Consider the following 19,848-nt stretch of genomic DNA (forward strand, 5'->3'; position numbering starts at 1 on the left):
AATAATTGGTGTGAAGAAAGTTGGCATGATTATAATTGTGGTTAAAACCAAGTAAAATTAAGTGAGACTTAACACTCACATGTTACGGTACAAAACCAGTAGGCCTACATTATAGAGAAAACGGCTGAGAAATAATATTGTAATAATACCACGACAATAAGCCAACATATCTCCACTTGGTTGTTCAACACAATATAACTTTTATTTAGCGCTGTTCCATACGTTCTTTTTCTTACTACTGCTGTCTGCCTTTTGTTATGCAAATTATCATTGTACTATTATAGTACAATGCTTAAAACCTTTTTTACAAAGTGTAGTTCATGGAGATGTTATACCTCCATATCTCTATGCGCCATACATACAAGGAAGGTAAACTATCCGAGTTCTATTGCTTTTGGAAACGGCGATTGGACCAAGAGTCTGAGGTAGGCCTACTGTAAATTTATACTATATTTGTTATTTGGCGAAACATAGTATCTGGGTAGGCTTTTGGTAGGTAAAAACATACGTGGCGTAATTGTTTAGTTCTAGTTCTAGTTTGTTTTATCTTTATACTGGGTGACCTCTTCAGTCAAAGACTGATCTCCCAGAGGGCCCAGTTGGTGATCAGTGGCTGTGATGTACTAGTACACCGGGGTAACCCCCTACTCGTCTCGAAAGATGTACTAGGTTCTTTAAAGTGCACACGAGCAAGTGTTTAGTTTGGTCATAGAGATATTCTCTATGGTTTGGTATAGATCGTTTTAGTTACGCTTACTAAAGATTTAAATGATAGGCCTATACGGTTAAATGATTGATCCTAAATCATTCATTTTACGTTTCAGAAAGTATGAGGTGGAAATCATGCATTACTACATTTGTTGCACTTGCTATTACGATGTTTACTTTATATACCTGTGTCAAAGGTCAGTAATTTAAATTTATTTTTCCATATATGAATATATATAAAGATATTGGATAATACACCTATGATTAAAAGTAGGAATTATTCGCAGTAATGTAATAGTATGGTAGCTAGTCTATAAAAAGCGTAGCTTCTTCCCCTATACCTCCATGCCTGAGTGAAAGAAAACCAAATAATGGGATTCTAGATACAAATTAGAAAAAATGCATTTTTAAACAATTATTTTGGAAAAAAAAATTAGCTATGCTATGCAAAATACATTGTGTGAGCCCTGTTGTGAAAATGTTATGTGAGGAATTAAAAATTGTGGTCAGAAAGTTTATATTTTTTATTTATTTGTTATAATATTCATTTTTTAATGTATATTTTTCAGTTCTTTTTCAAGGCTTCATTTTAGAAACCAACGATATAGTGAAAAATGTTAAATTGTCCGTACCAATAACACGGAATCCAAAAAGAAGGCCTGTCTACAGCTACAACACCGACGGCCGTGTACACACCAGTAATACCACAATTGACATTAGCAAGGAAATAGATTTATTAGAATTGGACAGAAGGATAGTTATTGCGGCAGGGTTTAGTAACAAAGAAACTTACACAGGCCTAGGAATGATAACGTCTATTCAGGCCCATATGCCTAACAAGAAAATTATTATTTATGATCTTGGAATTAGTAAACATAAAGTTAAATCTGTAAGTTTTTATTACAAAAATATTTTCTTCTCCTAAGTTACATTATCATAATATGAGAATTCTACTTTTTTTATCCTAAAGATGGAGGTAACAAATAATTAATTTACCTCCATGTCATAAACAGCTCAATCTAACGGTAAATCAACTGCATACAGATATCATTTTTACACCAAAAACATTTCTTGCAACTGGTGTCTTGTGATGGTCAATCGACACATTTCCAATGTGCTTGTGCAAGTTGCGAAAATATTTGTCTGGACATATCGTTCAAATTTAACGATAACAACATCATAAGCAGGCATTCTCGGGAACTTAAATTCAATTGTATATTGTAGTATTACTTATATTAGTACTAAAATAATGTAGTTGTTATTAATTTATATTTCTAATTTCAGATGAAATGGATGTGCAATGTTGAAATTAGAAAGATTAATTACACCTTTTACCCAAGTCATGTTGAAATGCATGACAACATGGCATGGAAAATACTAGCAATTAAAGTGAGTATGAGTAGTAACATGCATATAATTATCCTAACACTCTTGTAACCGTAAGCTTGATTCAGACGCAACACTAGGACGAGACGCAACGTAAGCGAATTGACCAATGATAAGCGACTGTAATAATCCGTAGCTTAATTTGATTGATCAAAGATCAAATCACGTACGTTGAGTTGCGTCTCTGTGTTGCGTCTCTAGTGGGAACCAAGCATTAGCACTGATCACAGACTCGCCACTCCTATCAAGTTACGTTTTTAGGTCACACTTAAGTTTTGTACAGAATGAGTGTTTCTTCTCTATTGTGAACGTAGTTGTATACCAATGGTTTGTGATGTTAGACCTTGTTGATATTAGTTCAGCAATGTCCAAACATTTGTGTATTTGTAATGAGTTGTGTAGTAGCCTAATGCTAGAAATAAAATAACCAAATGAATTATTGAAAAGGAAGATGTTTTATTCCCGTCGCATATTCAAATAAAAAGACCGATTATAATGTATGATCTAAATACTTTCACTATAATTTGTTCACAGGAACTTTTGATGGAATATGGTGCTGTTTTGTTTGTTAGTCCCAAGATTCGACTCAGAGCCCCCGTAAGCATTCTCCTTCAATATGCCAGTAAACATCATGGAATAATCGGAAAAGTAAACTACAACAACAAGACTATTGATGTAACGCATCCCAGTCTCTATCGGAAATTTGGTTTAAAATACGATATATTTAAGATGTTTCCCGATAGTCCGATGCTCTCAGATGATGCATTGCTATTTGTAAATAATTCTGCAATATATCCAACGATATTACAACCATTGATGTCATGTACTTTGACACATACATGCATTGCACCTACTGGGTCGGTAAAACGAGATGTAAATCCAGTTGGGCAAATTCACACCCATCACTACGCGATGTCGGCTTTAACTTTGTTAATGTATCGGAACTTTAACAAGACGTGGGTTGATGATACGCATGTGCATGACGTAATGGATAAGTTGTGTCAACCAGCGCCTTACGCGTCTATCAATGATCATCAATGGGCACATTACTGTAATCCTCCGAAGAAAGAGGTAAATTGTCACTCGGGGAAATGCTAGCATCACTTATAAAGATGAGTAGACATTGAAGGTGATCATGGAGGAGAAGAAGACCAAGATCAAATGAATAAAAACTATAATGGAACTTATTGCGCAGGAGCAAGATCAGCCAACCATCGAATAAAATAGGTAAATAAAGTTGACGAAAAATTGAGAGGAAAATCCGGCACAATGAGAATGGACGAATAACAGTTACCCAAGCAAGATCGGATAAAGATCGAAAATGGAAAAGACAAAAACACCAATATGGTTTTAGGAAAAAATATAGTACCAAGCTTTCTTTAATTAATTTAGTTAATACTCTTCAATTTCACTTTGCACTTGGTATTTTTATTGATTTTTCCAAGGCCTTTGATACCATTAATCATGAAATTTTAATTTCTAAACTAAATTACTACGGAGTAAGAGGTAATCTCCTCTACAGTGGATTTCTAATTATCTTAGTAACAGATTTCAGTTTGTGTCTTCAGGAAACTTTATATCAGATTGATTGCCCATCAATTGTGGTGTTCCCCAGTGATCGGTGCTCGGTGTCATTTTGTTTTTAATTTATATTAATGATTTGCCAAATTCTACTGATTTTTTTTATTTTTGCTGTTGATTCCAACCTATTTAAACCTTTATCTGGAAATGTGTTAAATCTTGACGAAATTAACATACAATTTCAAAAAGTAATTAATTGGTGTAATGCCAATAAATTAACAATTAATACTGACAAAACAAAGTTTATTGTTTTTCGTTCAAGAATTAAAAATATTAGTATCAATGGCTCTATCAAGATAAATAATAATAAGATTTCTGAAACGGATACGATTTTTTTTGTTGGTATTATTTTGGATACATTTCTTTCATTTAAAGACCACATTGTTGATTTGAACAATAAATTAAGGAAGCGGGTTGGTATTTTATTTAAATTACGGCACTATATCCCTCGGAACACTTTAATCTTGCTTTATAATGCTTTTATTCAGCCACATCTAATGTATGGTATTGAGATATGGGGTAGCACATATGATTCGTATTTAAAACCCCTTTAGTTACACAAAAAATGTGTGTCAGGTGTATGACTTTTTCTAAGTTTGGAACACATTCATTGCCTTTATTTCATTTACTTAAAATATTAGATATAAATAAACTATATACCTTATGTGTTTCTAAATTTGTTTCTGATCTATTTAATAATAGATTACCTCACAGTTTATCTGATTATTTTGAAACTACTGATCATGCATATAATACAAGAATTAATCATTATTTTAATTTAGCCATTCCCCCTTGTCGTATTAATTGTGGACGATTTAGAATTTCTTTTTCTGGTGCTGTTATTTGGAATGATTTACCTTTAGAATTACGAACAATTACATATAGATTTGCTTTCTCTAAACAACTTAAAGAATTACTTTATCTAAGTATATAAAAGAATAATCTATAATTTGCAATGTTTTTATATATTGTTAATTCATCAGATATTATCTATTGAACTGATATGGTTTTGTTTATTACAGTATAGTACATACAGACTTTATGTTATGTTATGTTATGTTATTTATTTATTATTCAACATTTTTTGTTTTGTTTTTGACGTTATCAAATTTTTATTTTCTTTTAAGTTCTGTTATTTATTTGTTAATTTTGTAGCTTAAGTTAGTTAAGATAAAAGGTACCAAGCTTGATTAGCTTCGGCTATACCTTGGCTACCTTTTGTATTAAATTGTTTTTTGTTTGATACAATAAAGAAGATGATCAAGAAATTATCAAAGGAGGAGTTAAAGGTAGAAAGAAACCAAGCATCACAATGAGCATAAAGAATATAATAGAATAGACAGTTACCCAAGCAAGATCAGTTGAAGATCGAATAAAATGGAAGATCATGGAGGGGGAAGTTGCAAGAAGAGAGAACCCAAACAGCACAATGTGCGTAAAGAATATAATAGAATAGACAGTTACCCAAGCAAGATCAGTTGAAGATCGAATAAAATGGAAGATCATGGAGAGGGAAGTTGCAAGAAGAGAGAACCGTACCCAAGCAGCACAATGTGCGTAAAGAATAGAAATGGAATGAACGAATAACAATTGCGCAGAAGCAAAGTCTAAATATCAAATGGAAGAAAATCCTAGAAAGGAAAGTTGAAAGGTAACAGAGAAAAAACAAGGACAATGGATAAAGAATTAATGGAACGGACGAAGAACATTTATTGGTTATCATTCCATATATATACATCATCTGCAAAAAAGTTACTGATTTTAAATTGAAGATGTTATTTTATGTTGTTATAATAAAATACTGATAAATACGGAATTCCTTACAGATCGCCAATTTTAAATCACAAAGTCTAAACAATTTGTTTGTTTCAGCAAACTGTTTAATTCTTAAATAACTTGGGCGAAAAGGAATTTCATATAAATTTAACTACTGATGGTAAGGTCCATGTCTACACTGACGTAGTCGTGAATTCCGTACAATTATGTCAGATTACAATAAAACGTCTTGATTTATTAAAAACGACTTTTATAGTATTTTGTATAGTCTATAAGTTATAACTTGTTGTGAAGTTGGTTTAAGTAGTCTTTTGTTGTCTTATTGTTGTATTTTTTTCTCTCTTTTTTTTGGACGCACCTTCACAAGTTAAAGTAAGCCACTGATGTACAGTGCCAAAACTATTATCATTACAACACTGGCATGTTAGATAGCATATCGTGTACTGGTCTCCAGTACTACAGTAGCAATAAACCACGAGTGCCGATATCTTTCTCCGTAAAGATTTATGATCATTGTTTATGCGGTTTATGTGTACGTCGTTCGGTTAATTAATCATGCATATGGTACGGATGATCCTAATATTGCTTTACTTTCATTTGAAACTGAATTCAAACGACTGTATGATAAACATTTTGCAATTCAAGAGCAGTCTGCAGGAAAAAAAAATAAAGACCTGGATGACGGATGAACTCTTAAATTCAATAAAGCATAAACAGAAACTGTATTCCAAATCCCTCCGCTATCCGAATGACAAAAACATAAATGAATATAAGCAATTCCGTAACTCCCTTAACTCTTTAATAAAATTAACAAAACGCAATTATTATGAAAAAAAAAGTTTAAGCAGCAGAAAGATAATATCAAAGGAACATGGACAATTATAAATAGTCTCATAAAAACGAATGAAAGTAAGCATTTCGAAGAGTCCACTATAAATTGCGAAGGAAACTTAACGGATGATCCCAACATAATTTCAAATCATTTTAATAATTTTTTTGTTAATATTGGACCTACCCTCGCCAGAAATATAGACACATCTAATGCAAATTTTAAGGATTACCTCCCTCCGCCATCCATAAATTCTTTATTTCTCAATCCTGTGACTGCTTTTGAGGTTATGGATATTGTTATGCGCCTCAAAAATAGTAAAGCACCTGGCATTGATGATATTAACCCGTCTATTATTAAACAACTTATCCCTTTTATTTCTGAACCCCTCTGCTACATTTTCAATCTTTGTTTTGTAAATGGCACCTTTCCTGACACCCTTAAACTAGCTAAAGTAACTCCTATTTTTAAAACTGGTGACAAATCTGATTCCAGTAATTACCGTCCTATATCAGTGCTACCGATCTTTTCCAAAATACTTGAACGCCTTATTTATGATCGAACATACAATTATCTTCAAAAGAATAGTATACTTTACAATAAACAATTTGGCTTTCGTAAGAACTATAATACATCCACCGCACTTCTTCAATTAACAAATGAAATTGTTGGGGCTTTCGAGAGGGGTGATTTTGCCATTGGTATTTTCATTGACCTCTCGAAGGCCTTTGATACAATTGATCACGATATTTTATTATATAAGTTACATACTTATGGAATCCGTGGCCCTGTATATAATTTATTCAAAAGCTACCTTTCAAACCGCAAGCAATGCACTAAATTTAAACACACCCTTTCTGATTTTCTTCCTATTATTTGTGGAGTCCCTCAAGGTTCCCTGCTTGGGCCTCTATTATTTTTATTATACATAAATGATATCCATAATGCCTCAAATATGTTTTCTTTTCTGTTGTATGCTGATGACACAACCCTAATTTACACTGATAAAAATATAGATTCCCTTTTTAAAATATCAACCGAAAATCTACCCAAAATTTTAACATACTTTTCTGCAAACAAACTTTCTGTTAATCTAAAGTGCTGTGGTATGGTGTTCAAAAATTCACAAATACCACTAAATACTAGTACTTTTAAACTAAAAATTAAAGATCAATTAATACCGATTGTTGAAAAAACTAAATTTCTTGGTGTTTATCTGGACTGTAAGCTAAATTGGAAACATCAGATTACACAAGTCGAAAACAAAATATCCAAAAGTTCTGGTATCATATATAGATTATCATCTTTCATCCCTCAAAACATACTCCGGATTCTTTAATGTTCACTAGTCCTCCCTTACCTCACTTACTGTAATATTATTTGGGGTAATACATACCCGTCCTACTTAAACAAACTGTTATTGATCCAAAAGAAAACCGTAAGATACATAGCAAATGCTCCTCCTTTATCCCATTCCAATCCTTTATTTTCTTCATTTGGTCTTCTTAAAATTCAGGATATTAACCATCTTCAACAAAGTGTTTTCCTCTATTCATGGCTAAACTCGATCCTGCCATCACACTTTGATGATTTATTTAGTTTCAATCTTAATTTTCGTATTCCTTTTTTTTAAAACTACTTCTTTTAAACATAGCATTAAGTTCACTGGTCCTAAACTTTGGTATAACGTACCAGTTAATATAAAAAGTGCTTTGTCTAAGAAGACGTTTTTCTTTTAAATTGAAACGGCACCTCTTATCTAGTTATGTTTAATTATCCTTTCACTCATTGTAGTTTTGATATTTAGTCTTTTCGGCACCCCGAATCCATTTCTGTTTTTGTCCTGTTTCCGGTTCCCGTGTTGTCCTGTTTTTTTTTCAGTTTCTATGGGCTGCCTTATACAAGCTTTGCTTTTTAGGAATGTTGCCCCTCTTATTTTAATAATTTTTACTGTTAATTTTTATTTTCTATGAAAGACAAGAGAAATAAATGTTACTTTGATTGATTGATAACGAAGTGTAACTAGCGCCATCACAAACAAAATATAGTCTCTTTCCATACGATTTGTGTTATATTTATTTATACTTGATGTAGGCCTATGTATTATTTGTTGTTGTATGGAAAATAAATCAATTGTTATTCTTTATTACATATTACAATACATCGAAAAAATAATGGTAAACTGTAGCCTAATGTTGTTGAAAATGAAACTTAATACATATTTAAAATGTATTATAAATGTTTACATTCTTCGTCACGGATATCGCATCCACGAATTTGTTTCCATATTTTCAACATACTTAAATCCTTAACTTCATAACGTCTACTAAAACCATAGTGTAAAGGATTTGAGGATCTGTAGTGAGTGAGACGAACTTCATTTAAAGGGTCAAGGGTCAATGTCTCACCACCTAATTTTACTCCGTGTATTTTGAAGTAATGCACATTTTTAGGTCGAATGATACATTTATCGTGCCCCATATTTAATGGATCTGGATTTGAAGCTCGCCAGCGATTCGCTTCTATTGTGGTATTTAAATGAAGAAATTTCTCGTGTTTTTTACGTCCGAAAAACCAACTTTGCATTTGAAGGCATGCGATATTCCCCGACGTATAATTGGCTATGTAGTCTGTTAAAAGTGGCTTATCTGGATTCATTGGTTGTACAAATTCATCGAGATCTACTTTTAGTATCCATTCTGATCTATGCTTATTCCGCCAAACACAGTCATTCTCATGAGCTATTTGTACTTCTAAATACGTTTTCCATGGCGTGTGATCATGTGACCACGGAATGACTGATACAAAATCGTTGTCTATATACGTTTTCAACACCTTTGGCAAACTCTCTCGTTTAGAATTGTCGTAAATGTAAACATGGTTTACTCCAATGTGACGATAGTAGTCCAACCAAGTCGGGAAAAACCTATCCATGTTTTTTGCCATGGTACAGAGTATCAAGGGATGCTTTTCCTTCTTTGTTAATGTCTTGTGAGAGGAACATATAGGAATATTAATATATGCGGCAGTTGGAAAAGTATTTCTTCGTAAAGAGACGTTAAACATTTGTTGATGATACGCGGATGAAGACGAGAATTGATCGGGAAACGGACAGGTGATAACAAGTATATATTGTGGAGTTGCACCAAAACTACGAGCATCTTTTACAATAGGATCCGTCATTGTTTTATCTCCGTTCGGAAATTCACATATAAATGATTGTTCACTCCATTTCTCACCACGATATGTAATTCCGACGAATACGACTTGATTATCATCGTAATCGGCAAATACCGAGTGTATTATTGGCATGTGATCACATTGAAGCCTGTTTTTGATAAAACAACTTGTATACCTTTCAATTGTACCTGTTTTGCAGTTTGAAGTCACATCAACACCATGACGTCGTTCGGTTGATATAAGTCTTCGTACTTGTTGATAAACTATAGCAGAATTATCCCAAAGTATCCAAGTAACAACGCAAGATATAAATATCAATAGTTTAGCAAACCGTTGTAATGAATTTCTTCGTTTATACGAAAACATTGTGATTGATTTCCAAAATCACTAGTAGGTGCAAAAATGGCTTTTGATAGTGTGCTATTGCTTATTACTTCCATTGTATTGTGACAATAGACTTAGGGTAAAGCATGGTTCGTGGTTAAGGGAGATCAAATATTTTGACTATCTATAGAATATAATAGTATTAGGTTTTTGAATAGAATTGTATAATGTAATGCTTCAGAAATTTACAACAATCCTGCATAGTGTGTGTAATTGGTAGCCTCAGAATATTAGTTAGGTTCTAAAAACAGGCTTAAAAACGTCATAGCCTGGTTTTTTTTACAGGAATAAAATAGTCAAAAAGAAACAGACAAAAATTAAATTTGTAAATAAACTTTTTATTAGCATATGAGCATAAGCATGATCAAATATTTAACCTCAAATTATGAAAAATTTTACACAATTTATAAAAAATATATTATATAAATTATATAGTTAACCTTCGGCTGAGCTGAGTAATTTTCTCATGATACTGGCAAATTTTTGTATGTGGAGATACAGAACTGAGAATTAGTAGTACATTAGTTTTATGTACTGTTTAGATAAGTTCATAGTAGTGTGTCATTTATTGCAAACTCAACTCAAATGGTGACATTTTCTAATTTCAATTACATCTACTGCATATGTCAGTTATTAATTTTTGCCATTGACACCCTATGGTACTGTTCTATCAGGTTCTACTATAATGTTACTGATTTTCAGATCGTCAAATGCTGGTAGATTTGTTTCTCTTTTTTTCTAATTTTCCATATGCTATATGATTTTATTTAATTATTAGATGAGGCAAAAGCATAATTCTTGAATGACATTGAATAACACACAGCACGATTGTCTTATTGCAAATTATGAAGTATAAATTGTATCCTAAATCCAGTTTTGTGGTGTTTTTAGGACTTGCCATAGTTCCCATTCCTTGCTGCCTTCCTCTGGTGTGTGGTTATATTGCCATTTCTAAATAAGAAAACAGTTTAGATTGATATAAAGATCTGTCTACACTATCAAACTAGTTTGACAAAAAAGTTTGAGTGCCCAAATATGGTAGTGATATGCCCAAATATGGTAGTGATATGACATCATCATGTCCATATATAGGCACATCACATTTTTTTGTCACATAAACTTTGATAGTGTAGACAGAGCTTTAAAGTTTGATGATCATCTTTTTATGTGTTTTTGTTCATTACAAAAAGGAAAGCGTGTGCAAAAAAAAAGATGACTTACTGCTGTTTGTGGTAAGGACATTAAAATGCTCTCAATACGTGCACCTGGTGTGAACAGACCAAACTTAGTTCCTCTATCATGCACTAGATTGAATTCTACATATCTACACAAACAAATAACATGTATAAAATAAATATAATAAATTAAAGAGAAAATAGGTTTACAAAATCATCATCAATAAAAAATATAGAGTTAACATATATTATTATATTAAATTTAGACGCAAATACTTCTATATTTACATACCGTCCTCTCCTTAGTAACTGCCACTGCCTGAAAATTAAAAATAGTATTAAAATGAATTTTTAATCATTCAATACTTTAATTGCATGTACACAGTTCTAATTACTGTAGAACCTCTATTAAGGAGACACCTTGTGGATCCTACAGAGAGTGTCCATTTAATAGGGATGTAGTGTAGAACCTCTATTAAGGAGACACATTCGGGATCCTACAGAGAGTGTCCATTTAATAGGGATGTAGTGTAGAACCTCTATTAAGGAGACACATTCGGGATCCTACAGAGAGTGTCCATTTAATAGGGATGTAGTGTAGAACCTCTATTAAGGAGACACATTCGGGATCCTACAGAGAGTGTCCATTTAATAGGGATGTAGTGTAGAATCTCTATTAAGGAGACACCTTGTGGATCCTACAGAGAGTGTCCATTTAATAGGGATGTAGTGTAGAACCTCTATTAAGGAGACACCTTCGGGATCCTACAGAGAGTGTCCATTTAATAGGGATGTAGTGTAGAATCTCTATTAAGGAGACACCTTGTGGATCCTACAGAGAGTGTCCATTTAATAGGGATGTAGTGTAGAACCTCTATTAAGGAGACACCTTCGGGATCCTACAGAGAGTGTCCATTTAATAGGGATGTAGTGTAGAACCTCTATTAAAATGGATATGAAAGGATTTTAAAATTTCACAAAAAGGACTTTGTATGAATCCTTTTAATGTTAATAAACAGCACACAAAAAATTAGATTCAAATACCTAGTAGAAATTGAGAAATAAACAAATTAAATTTTGGTATAAAACGTCCGCAAAATGGCCGACCAACTGGCACGCCATCTTAATTTTTATGAACGTTCTATACGCACGTACGAGATCGTCAAATTTAGAGTTTGAAACACCCGGGGTTGTAGCCACGGCAGCAGTCGTTTTGTGATTGGTTAATGAATTTTAATACAGTCCAATCACCGCCTTGTCTCGTTCGCGGACTGTGTGGTGTAAACAAAATAAACAAACCCATGCTACACGAGACTCGCGTGTTGCAAGCTCCCTGTTGCTGCAGTCGTAGAAAATATCGATATTTCACAAATCAATAAAAAGTTATGTCTGCAAAGATTGTACGTGAAAAGAAGAAAGTGTGTATTTGTACTTCTCACACTAAACCACTCACGCAGACTACAAATTAGGCTAGGTCTAGTAGACTATAGTTTCTTCTAAATTCGCTAGTAGTAGGCTAGGCCTACACACATGGAGTTACTCCATGGCCTACTACAGTACAAGAGAGTAGCAGTCGCCGGTCCACCGACGAACCTCCAGGAAGTGGACAAGGCGCGGGCGTAGACGTATGTAAAAGGCGACGTAAATAAAAAAGGTAAGCTTGTGTTGAACTTGTTTTTGGCTCTGACTTTTGTTATTGACTAATATAGTAATATAATAATACTAATAATTAAAGTAGAGCAGAGGAGGTGAGGCCGAGAGGATTATTATAGTTTAGTTAGTAACTGTAGTGTAATTAAATAATAACCTCTTTCTGTTTGTTACCAAGTCATAAAATATAATACTATAGGGCCTAGAGGTAGGATTGAATAAAAATAATAGTACATTTCCATCCATTTATTGGTCTTATCTTTGCAGATTTATGGAATCAACAGTACATGAGATGGCTTTGAAGAACTGTAATAGTACTAGTAATAAAATTGTAAACATCAAATTATATGGCAGAAATAGTGTGTGGAATGAATTTTATTGAACAAATGTATCATAATGAGTTCGGAACAAGCAGGATTTTTCAAACAGGACATAAATTACTTTTGAGACCTGAGTGATACATTTTAATTCTATCAACACCAGCCAGCTCCATCATATTCAAGAGATGGATTCTTTCATAAATGTCCATTGTACATAGTTTTTGGCTAAATAAATAAAAAAAGAAGTACAGTAGTGGTTTATTTGTTTATATACCCAGACCCATTTAGATGGTTAAAAACAAACACTATATGATGCACTGCTACTAGTGTACTGTCTGGTAGTACATTACCATAGTTACAGTATGACTGTAACCCTAGCACTCGCGTCTAAAGAATTCTATTATGCATATTTTACTATTCTTCATAAATATTTAGTTCTGTAATTTTAATTGTCTGCGCTCATTCTATACTTGGTGTCTTAGTATACTGCATAAATGTATCGTGCAAGCATGATCCAAGTAGCATCTATTATAAAGTACTCTGGGTATCTTTCTATTCACCTGAAAAAAGGAAAATGAATAAGCACATGTTTATCTGCCCTCAAAACAAAATAATAATTTAGTATAATGTATTATGTAGGTTTGTTCAACAGTTTAAAATAGCAATGCTCAGTATCTGTTACCTTAATATTATAATTTTACTCTAACATTTGCGCTTCCATTCCAATCAATAAATACATTTGCTTATCCCGTCCATCAATTATCATAATTGCACTCCAATTATAGACCTGTAGGTAGGTAAAAATACAAATGAATTTTTTATTTACTGTATATTGTACTGTATATGATACAAGCTGAAATACCCCTAACTAGGCCTGGCCTGTTATAACCTTTATTACTACATTAGAGAAAATCCAACTCTATTCATTTTATTGGGAATCATAATATTTAGTATTCAGTGTTGCCTAGCCTACTAGCTAGTAGGGCGGCATGTAATAACAAAAAAATATTTTAATAATACGTTAGTCAGGACACTACAGCACACAACAATATTAATAAACGTACTTATAAATAATGTGTATATACATAATACAGTAACACAATTGTGCCTACCATTAACACCCTCAACGATACATCAAGGAGCATACGCTCTCAGCTCACCTCTGGCAGGGCGACTAAACACCGTATCCAGCAGTCATCACTACTAAAAAGGCCTAGGCCTAGCTAGCTCCAGGCCATGGCATTGTCAAACACCATTTACTCGTCCAACCGTTTCTTCAAAACGATGTTAACACCCGTGTTAACAAGACGTGGACGAATTTCCATCAATTTCAGTTAATTACAACGAAATAATAATAAAATGAATGTTTCAATAATACGTGTATAATAAATAGCGAAATAAACATCGCTCGCGAGGAGGGTCGAGAGAGAGGCCAAGGTGGTCGACTCTGTGATTCTCACGCATGCGCAAAATAACTCCGTGTACCCAGCAAGATAGGCATTTGGCTATGAATTTCGTAAAAGATGGCCTTGAAAAACGAAATTAAAATCCGTTTAAAAAAAAACTTGGTTGATAATATGAATTAATTTTATTCGATTAGGCTAACATACTTATCCAAGAATAAAAATATCAAAGCAATAAGTAATTACTACCATGCTTTTGCATCAATCAATGATTTACTGCTAAATTCCTATCTCTGTAATACAAAAATAACTTTTAGTGACGTCACAAAAAGTTTTTCACAGGTTTCTCAGGGGCGTTTTGAGGGCGTTGTCGTCCTCCAAAACATTAAGTATGACTATGGCAAGCTTAAAACTGATTGATCTACACGTTGAGCCAATAAAATGATATTGCTAGGAACCCTTTCATATCCATTTTAAGGAGACACCTTCGGGATCCTACAGAGAGTGTCCATTTAATAGGGATGTAGTGTAGAACCTCTATTAAGGAGACACCTTCGGGATCCTACAGAGAGTGTCCATTTAATAGGGATGTAGTGTTAAGATATATATTCTTCCTTGTTCATTTCATATGAAAGAATTCTGTCTGTAAGGGGTGTTTGCTCAGGGTCTCCACTTGATAGGGGTGCCTCAATAGTGGGTTTCTCTTTTGGGGTTTTCTCTTTTGAGGTTTTCTCTTTTGTTTAATATTTATCATTACAGTACCTCTCCTTGTATCCATAGCCATCATTCTTGTGTTTATTGACAATTGGTAGATAGGCTGGTATAATAGCTTTTGCACAATCCTACAAATTAACACAACACAATAGCTTGACATATATTGTTTAACTAAAGTTAAGGTACATTGACAGGTCATTCTCAGGTGGAACTTGAGCCTACAACCTCGCCTATAGCTAGGGTCTGGAGGTTGTGGGTTCAAGTCAAGTACGGAGCATTCAGTACAATCATTTATTTCCTCCATGGATGTACAATCACATCAGAGTAGGGCAAACCATACTTAATTTCCTGTCGAAAAACTACCTCTAAATCATTGATTTAATCTTATTCATTATTTCAAAATCATTTACCTTAATAATTATTATTTATATTACCTTGACAAATTCAAATGCTTTTTCCTGTGATGGCTTATCAACATCATCGAAAAATATACCACCAACACCTCGTCTTTCACCTGATAGCAAATGTAAAAATATTACACAAAAACTAATATTAAACAATAATAATTCAATTCCTCAAAAAATCTCTGAATGTAGATAAAGTATCATTTCAATCTATATTTTGGTATCAGAGCCTTTAGTTTTGAATCAAGTGTCAAACTTGTGTTAATAATTTTATTTATAGCCTTTCGTTTTTTTAACAGTAACTTAAGTAGGTTTAATTATGTGATTACTACAATAGACTTTTTTTTAAGTAGCTTAGGTAGATTACCAATATCAAGTGAATTTTCTAGAAAAGCACAAATTCCTAGGTGGCTCACTCACCTCTATGTGTTAACACAAAATAGTTATCGCACCATTTCTTAAATTCAGGGTAATAAGTTTCATCATGTTTGTCACATGCTTTTTTTAGTGTACCATGAAAAAGTTTCACGTCCTAAAAATACAAAATAAAGAAGTAAACATCACCTCCTATCCCACCTCAAAACCTCATGGTACAAGTTATTATAAATCTTACGTAGGCCCCTACTGTATTTTTTATTTCATTTCACCTTATTTATAGAGGGTTACCATAAACTAACGTATGCTGACATCAAGGGGCCCTCTTGATGAGTTATGATCTCTGTGTGACAGTGGGATAACCCCTTACTCATCTTGAAAGATGTACTAGGTTCTTTAAATGCACATGAGCCAGATATGTACACTGGACTTACAGTTTATAGTCCTTATCCTTATAAGAAGACTCATTCTACCACCAGAACCATCCAGATTTTGTTATGGGCTTTTAGCCCTATCAGCAAAAGAAAATTATCTATATATAAAAATTAAATTATGAATCAAATTATAAGCCAAAATATTAAATGTATATACATCTTTGTCCAAATAATAAGGTGTAAGATCTGTGCCTCCGCCAAACCACCATTGCTTCTCGCCATCCTGATCCACTTCAAAATATCGATAGTTGAAATGTAACGTAGGAATCATCGGGTTACGCTAAAAACAAAGTAATAATAATAAACATTAAAATAGGATAAAAAGAGGAAAATTTGAAACTATGGTAACCAACAAAAACCATACTTACAGGATGGATAACACAACTGACTCCTGTAGCAAAAAATGGAAGTGTACCATCTTTCAACTTTTTCCCCCTGCCAGATAAAAAAGTGGAGAAATCATTCTAATTAATTTTTTTTTTTTTCATTAATTTCGGTTGATATTTTAGCGAGTGAATGGCCGAACCATAATACGTGGCCATAATATTGGCAAGGGCAACCACCATGGTATTCTCGTGCACTTTAGAGAACCTAGTAAAAAAGTCTAAAAAGTGTGAAGTGTTAAATTGAACGTCCTATTTTTTGGTTGTGCCCCTTTCCCCTCCTTGGATTATAAACATTTGGTTGGATCCAATTTATCATGGAAAAACAATCACACATTTGTTATATACCTAGTCCTCATTTGAGCAACAGCCTTTGGTGAAAGTTCCCCTTCCACAACTGATATATTTACTCCTGCCCTTTCAAAGACTTTACCATCTTCTATAATACAGACAATACCACCACCTCCCTAGGGAAAGAATCATAGTAAATGTAGTGATCAAAGTTAGGGATCATGTAAAAATTATTTTACTGCAGTTACTGGAGTAACTACAAAAAAATGTGTTTCAATGTAAAAGTTTATGGAGCATTCCATGTAAGTAAATTAAAGTAAAATGACTACCAAAAAAAAACAAAACTATTAAAATAATTGCAGGTTAGAGTAAATAAATGTAAATACTGCAGTAACTGCAGTAGAGTAATTTTTACATTAAATTTATCTTAAACAATCACAATTTTAAGTTATTCTTTATGATAGGTTTTTTTTCATTATCATACCTCTTTTCTTTCCCATTTATCTATTTTAAATTTGGCACCACCTTCAACTTTCTCAAGGGCACGGCAAACTTCTGCCTATAAATGATTAAAAACACAAACAATTATCATAACATAACTTATACAAACATACATTATTACTACTATGATGATCAAAACTATATTTTAGACAGAAATATATAATTTGTGTACCTGTGTTTTCATTACCATCATCTCCATACGGCTCTTCATTGTATCCGATTCCTGTAAATTATAAAATTGTTTTGAATTGAGTCTTAAGCTCTGTCTAGTCTAGCACTACCCTATTTGGGTATATCACTACCATATTTGGGCAGATCACACTTTTTTTTGTCAAACTAGTAGTAGGTAAGTGTAGTAGATAGTTTAGACAGAGCTTTAGTATGACTACTGTATTGAGTACAGAACCCACTGGGACTGAACTTACATTCAACTACCCCAGAACAACAGAGATGTTCTACTACCAGTAAGCGCTAACTCAATTATTGAGGATATCTTAGCCAAGGATTTTTCTTTAATGTATAATTTTAAATTTTTAAGTTCAATTTTTATTTTTGGTTCCGATCTTCTTTTGAATTGTGAAAATGCTTTATTGTTTTATTATGTACAACAATTTCTTGTTAATTCTGGAATATTTGATTGATGTTTCTGTTTTTTGTTTTAAAATGTTGTATTTGTTAATCTGAGGCACCTTGTAGCTGAGGGTGTTCCATCTTGTAAGGCGCCTCTGTGTAAAAAACTGAATAAAAAAAACAACACTCGCCTCACTCCAAACTACAACCATCCCGTATACTTTATATATGTAGTTAAGTTTAATAGATAGTATAGTGTACTAACCTCAATTAATTTCTTGACAGGAGTAACAGGGCTTGCCATCAATTTATCAAAATCTACATATTCTTTGGTTGCTGCTAGTACAAGCATCTAACAAAATATTAAACAAGAAATGAGTTCATTGTGCTTTCAATGTACTGTAAATATTCAGGAGGTATGTTGTATTATACAGATAAGAATGATATAAAATAAATACTTTTTCTTGCCTGTTTATGGTGGTAAACTCCAAAACCTGCAAAAGCAGTCCCAACCATTGCCCCAATGGCCATTCCACTGTTAAAAAAATACACTATTATTACTTGACTAAACGCATACTTTAGGGAGAAGCTAAAGCTCTGTCTACACTGTCAAACTAGTTTAACAAAATAAGTCTGATGTTCCCAAATATATGGTAGTGACATGATATGATATCATCATGTCCATATATATGGGCACACCACATTTTTTTGTTACATAAAGTTTGATAGTGTAGACAGAGACAGGGTTAGGTTCAGGTGCAATAGAAGAGTGACCAATAGCGACATGGGGAGAAAAGACTTGGTCAGTGATATAGGTCTAGGACTGAGGATGGGCTAGCCAGAAAGCTCTGAAATTTATTTCTGATTGTTTTGATTTAGGTTTTTGCTTATTTTATTTCCATTGAGATGCAGCCACTGTAATTTTTTCAGTAATCTTTGGATTTTTGTATATATTTCTAATTAAATATATGTAATTTGATAGTAGCTGACTGACTTATCTGTCACACCAAAATTGGTCTGGGCTAAATGTCAATGCTGACATTGACGTTTAGAGAGAGGATTTTTGCTCAAGATTATTATTTTTTTTTGTGAAAGTGAATTAGGCTAACTGCTTACCGGAATATCTTCGGCTTCAAGATACCTTCCATCACCATAGTTTAAACTGTAAGAAAATAAGGCAAACAATTTTAACTGCACTCTCACACAGGCGCTTGACGGTGCTATTATAATAATATCTATATAAATAATTCCCTTTTGGCGTTCCATATTATATTATAGTTGAAATATTTTTTCCCTTTTCTGGTCTCTCTGTGATGCAAGCATATAGTAGGTCTAGGCATGGAGTAAACTCCATGGTCTAGGCCTACACCAGGTAAACTAAAGATGGTATGCAACTAACACATGCAATTTAAACTACTAAACATAAATGCACTTAGAAAAAATGAGTTTCGAAAAGGGATTATTTTTTACCACAATGTGGGTGTCATCTCTCCGCCACCCCGCGACTCGTGCCTCTCGCGAACCACAAACCAAAACAACAACAAGGTTAGCTAGCTATTATGCCTAGGCCTAGTCTAGACGCAGACCTGGCCTCAATAGGTTTAATAATTGATGTTTGATACTACCAGACATATACACTAACAAAACGGTATAAAATACACTTACTTACCTGGGTCCTATGAAACAACCTTAACTTCCGTTTACCCGTTCCTATAATAAATTCTAACACTTTTCATGTAACGAAACCTCCCGGCACCTATGACGCGTCACAAGTGCCTTACAGC

At 33.3% G+C, this 19,848-nt stretch overlaps 3 protein-coding genes and 1 long non-coding RNA gene across 5 annotated transcripts; 1 reads left to right on the forward strand and 3 right to left on the reverse strand.

Annotated features, from left to right (window-relative positions):
- The first annotated feature begins 329 nt into the window (after positions 1–329).
- LOC140054606 (uncharacterized) lies at positions 330–4,525 on the forward strand. 2 transcript variants are annotated; one of them, XM_072099664.1, is made up of 5 exons: positions 330–425; positions 825–905; positions 1,278–1,597; positions 1,993–2,097; positions 2,629–4,525. In XM_072099664.1, the coding sequence occupies exons 2-5, from the start codon at positions 830–832 to the stop codon at positions 3,190–3,192; spliced, it is 1,065 nt and encodes a 354-aa protein (XP_071955765.1). In that variant the 5' UTR covers positions 330–425; positions 825–829; the 3' UTR covers positions 3,193–4,525. The 2 variants fall into 2 exon arrangements, with proteins under 2 accessions (XP_071955765.1, XP_071955764.1); XM_072099663.1 differs by having other exon boundaries at positions 829–905.
- Positions 4,526–6,221: 1,696 nt separating this feature from the next.
- LOC140053920 (uncharacterized) lies at positions 6,222–9,954 on the reverse strand. The gene has a single exon (XM_072098673.1). It carries the CDS (start codon positions 9,824–9,826, stop codon positions 8,513–8,515), a length of 1,314 nt encoding a protein of 437 aa, XP_071954774.1. The 5' UTR covers positions 9,827–9,954; the 3' UTR covers positions 6,222–8,512.
- Positions 9,955–10,271: 317 nt separating this feature from the next.
- On the reverse strand, positions 10,272–19,827 carry LOC140053921 (oxygen-dependent coproporphyrinogen-III oxidase-like). The gene is made up of 15 exons (XM_072098674.1): positions 19,734–19,827; positions 19,181–19,226; positions 18,533–18,599; positions 18,330–18,416; positions 17,667–17,717; positions 17,478–17,552; positions 17,051–17,169; positions 16,688–16,754; positions 16,477–16,599; positions 15,931–16,042; positions 15,541–15,620; positions 15,155–15,234; positions 11,312–11,338; positions 11,066–11,168; positions 10,272–10,795 (listed from the first exon to the last, which is right to left on the reverse strand). Exons 2-15 carry the CDS (start codon positions 19,216–19,218, stop codon positions 10,709–10,711), a joined length of 1,116 nt encoding a protein of 371 aa, XP_071954775.1. The 5' UTR covers positions 19,219–19,226; positions 19,734–19,827; the 3' UTR covers positions 10,272–10,708.
- LOC140053922 (uncharacterized) lies at positions 13,177–14,183 on the reverse strand. The gene is made up of 3 exons (XR_011846466.1): positions 14,102–14,183; positions 13,672–13,776; positions 13,177–13,549 (listed from the first exon to the last, which is right to left on the reverse strand). It is a non-coding gene; the product is annotated as an uncharacterized lncRNA (long non-coding RNA).
- Positions 19,828–19,848: the final 21 nt, after the last annotated feature.

This window comes from Antedon mediterranea, chromosome 7, assembly GCF_964355755.1.
Source record: "Antedon mediterranea chromosome 7, ecAntMedi1.1, whole genome shotgun sequence".
Taxonomy (NCBI): domain Eukaryota; kingdom Metazoa; phylum Echinodermata; class Crinoidea; order Comatulida; family Antedonidae; genus Antedon; species Antedon mediterranea.

Excerpts from the sequence above, each read along its gene's own strand:
- LOC140053920 (XM_072098673.1), bottom strand. The coding sequence starts at position 9,826 with ATGTTTTCGTATAAACGAAGAAATTCATTACAACGGTTTGCTAAACTA.
- LOC140053921 (XM_072098674.1), bottom strand. The coding sequence starts at position 19,218 with ATGGTGATGGAAGGTATCTTGAAGCCGAAGATATTCCG. Across the intron at positions 17,718-18,329 it reads CTGTCAAGAAATTAATTGAG|GAATCGGATACAATGAAGAG; the intron begins GTTAGTACACTA and ends TATAATTTACAG. Across the intron at positions 17,553-17,666 it reads TGATGGTAATGAAAACACAG|GCAGAAGTTTGCCGTGCCCT; the intron begins GTACACAAATTA and ends AATCATTTATAG.
- LOC140054606 (XM_072099664.1), top strand. The coding sequence starts at position 830 with ATGAGGTGGAAATCATGCATTACTACATTTGTTGCACTTGCTATTACG. Across the intron at positions 906-1,277 it reads TTTATATACCTGTGTCAAAG|TTCTTTTTCAAGGCTTCATT; the intron begins GTCAGTAATTTA and ends TATATTTTTCAG. Across the intron at positions 1,598-1,992 it reads GTAAACATAAAGTTAAATCT|ATGAAATGGATGTGCAATGT; the intron begins GTAAGTTTTTAT and ends TTCTAATTTCAG.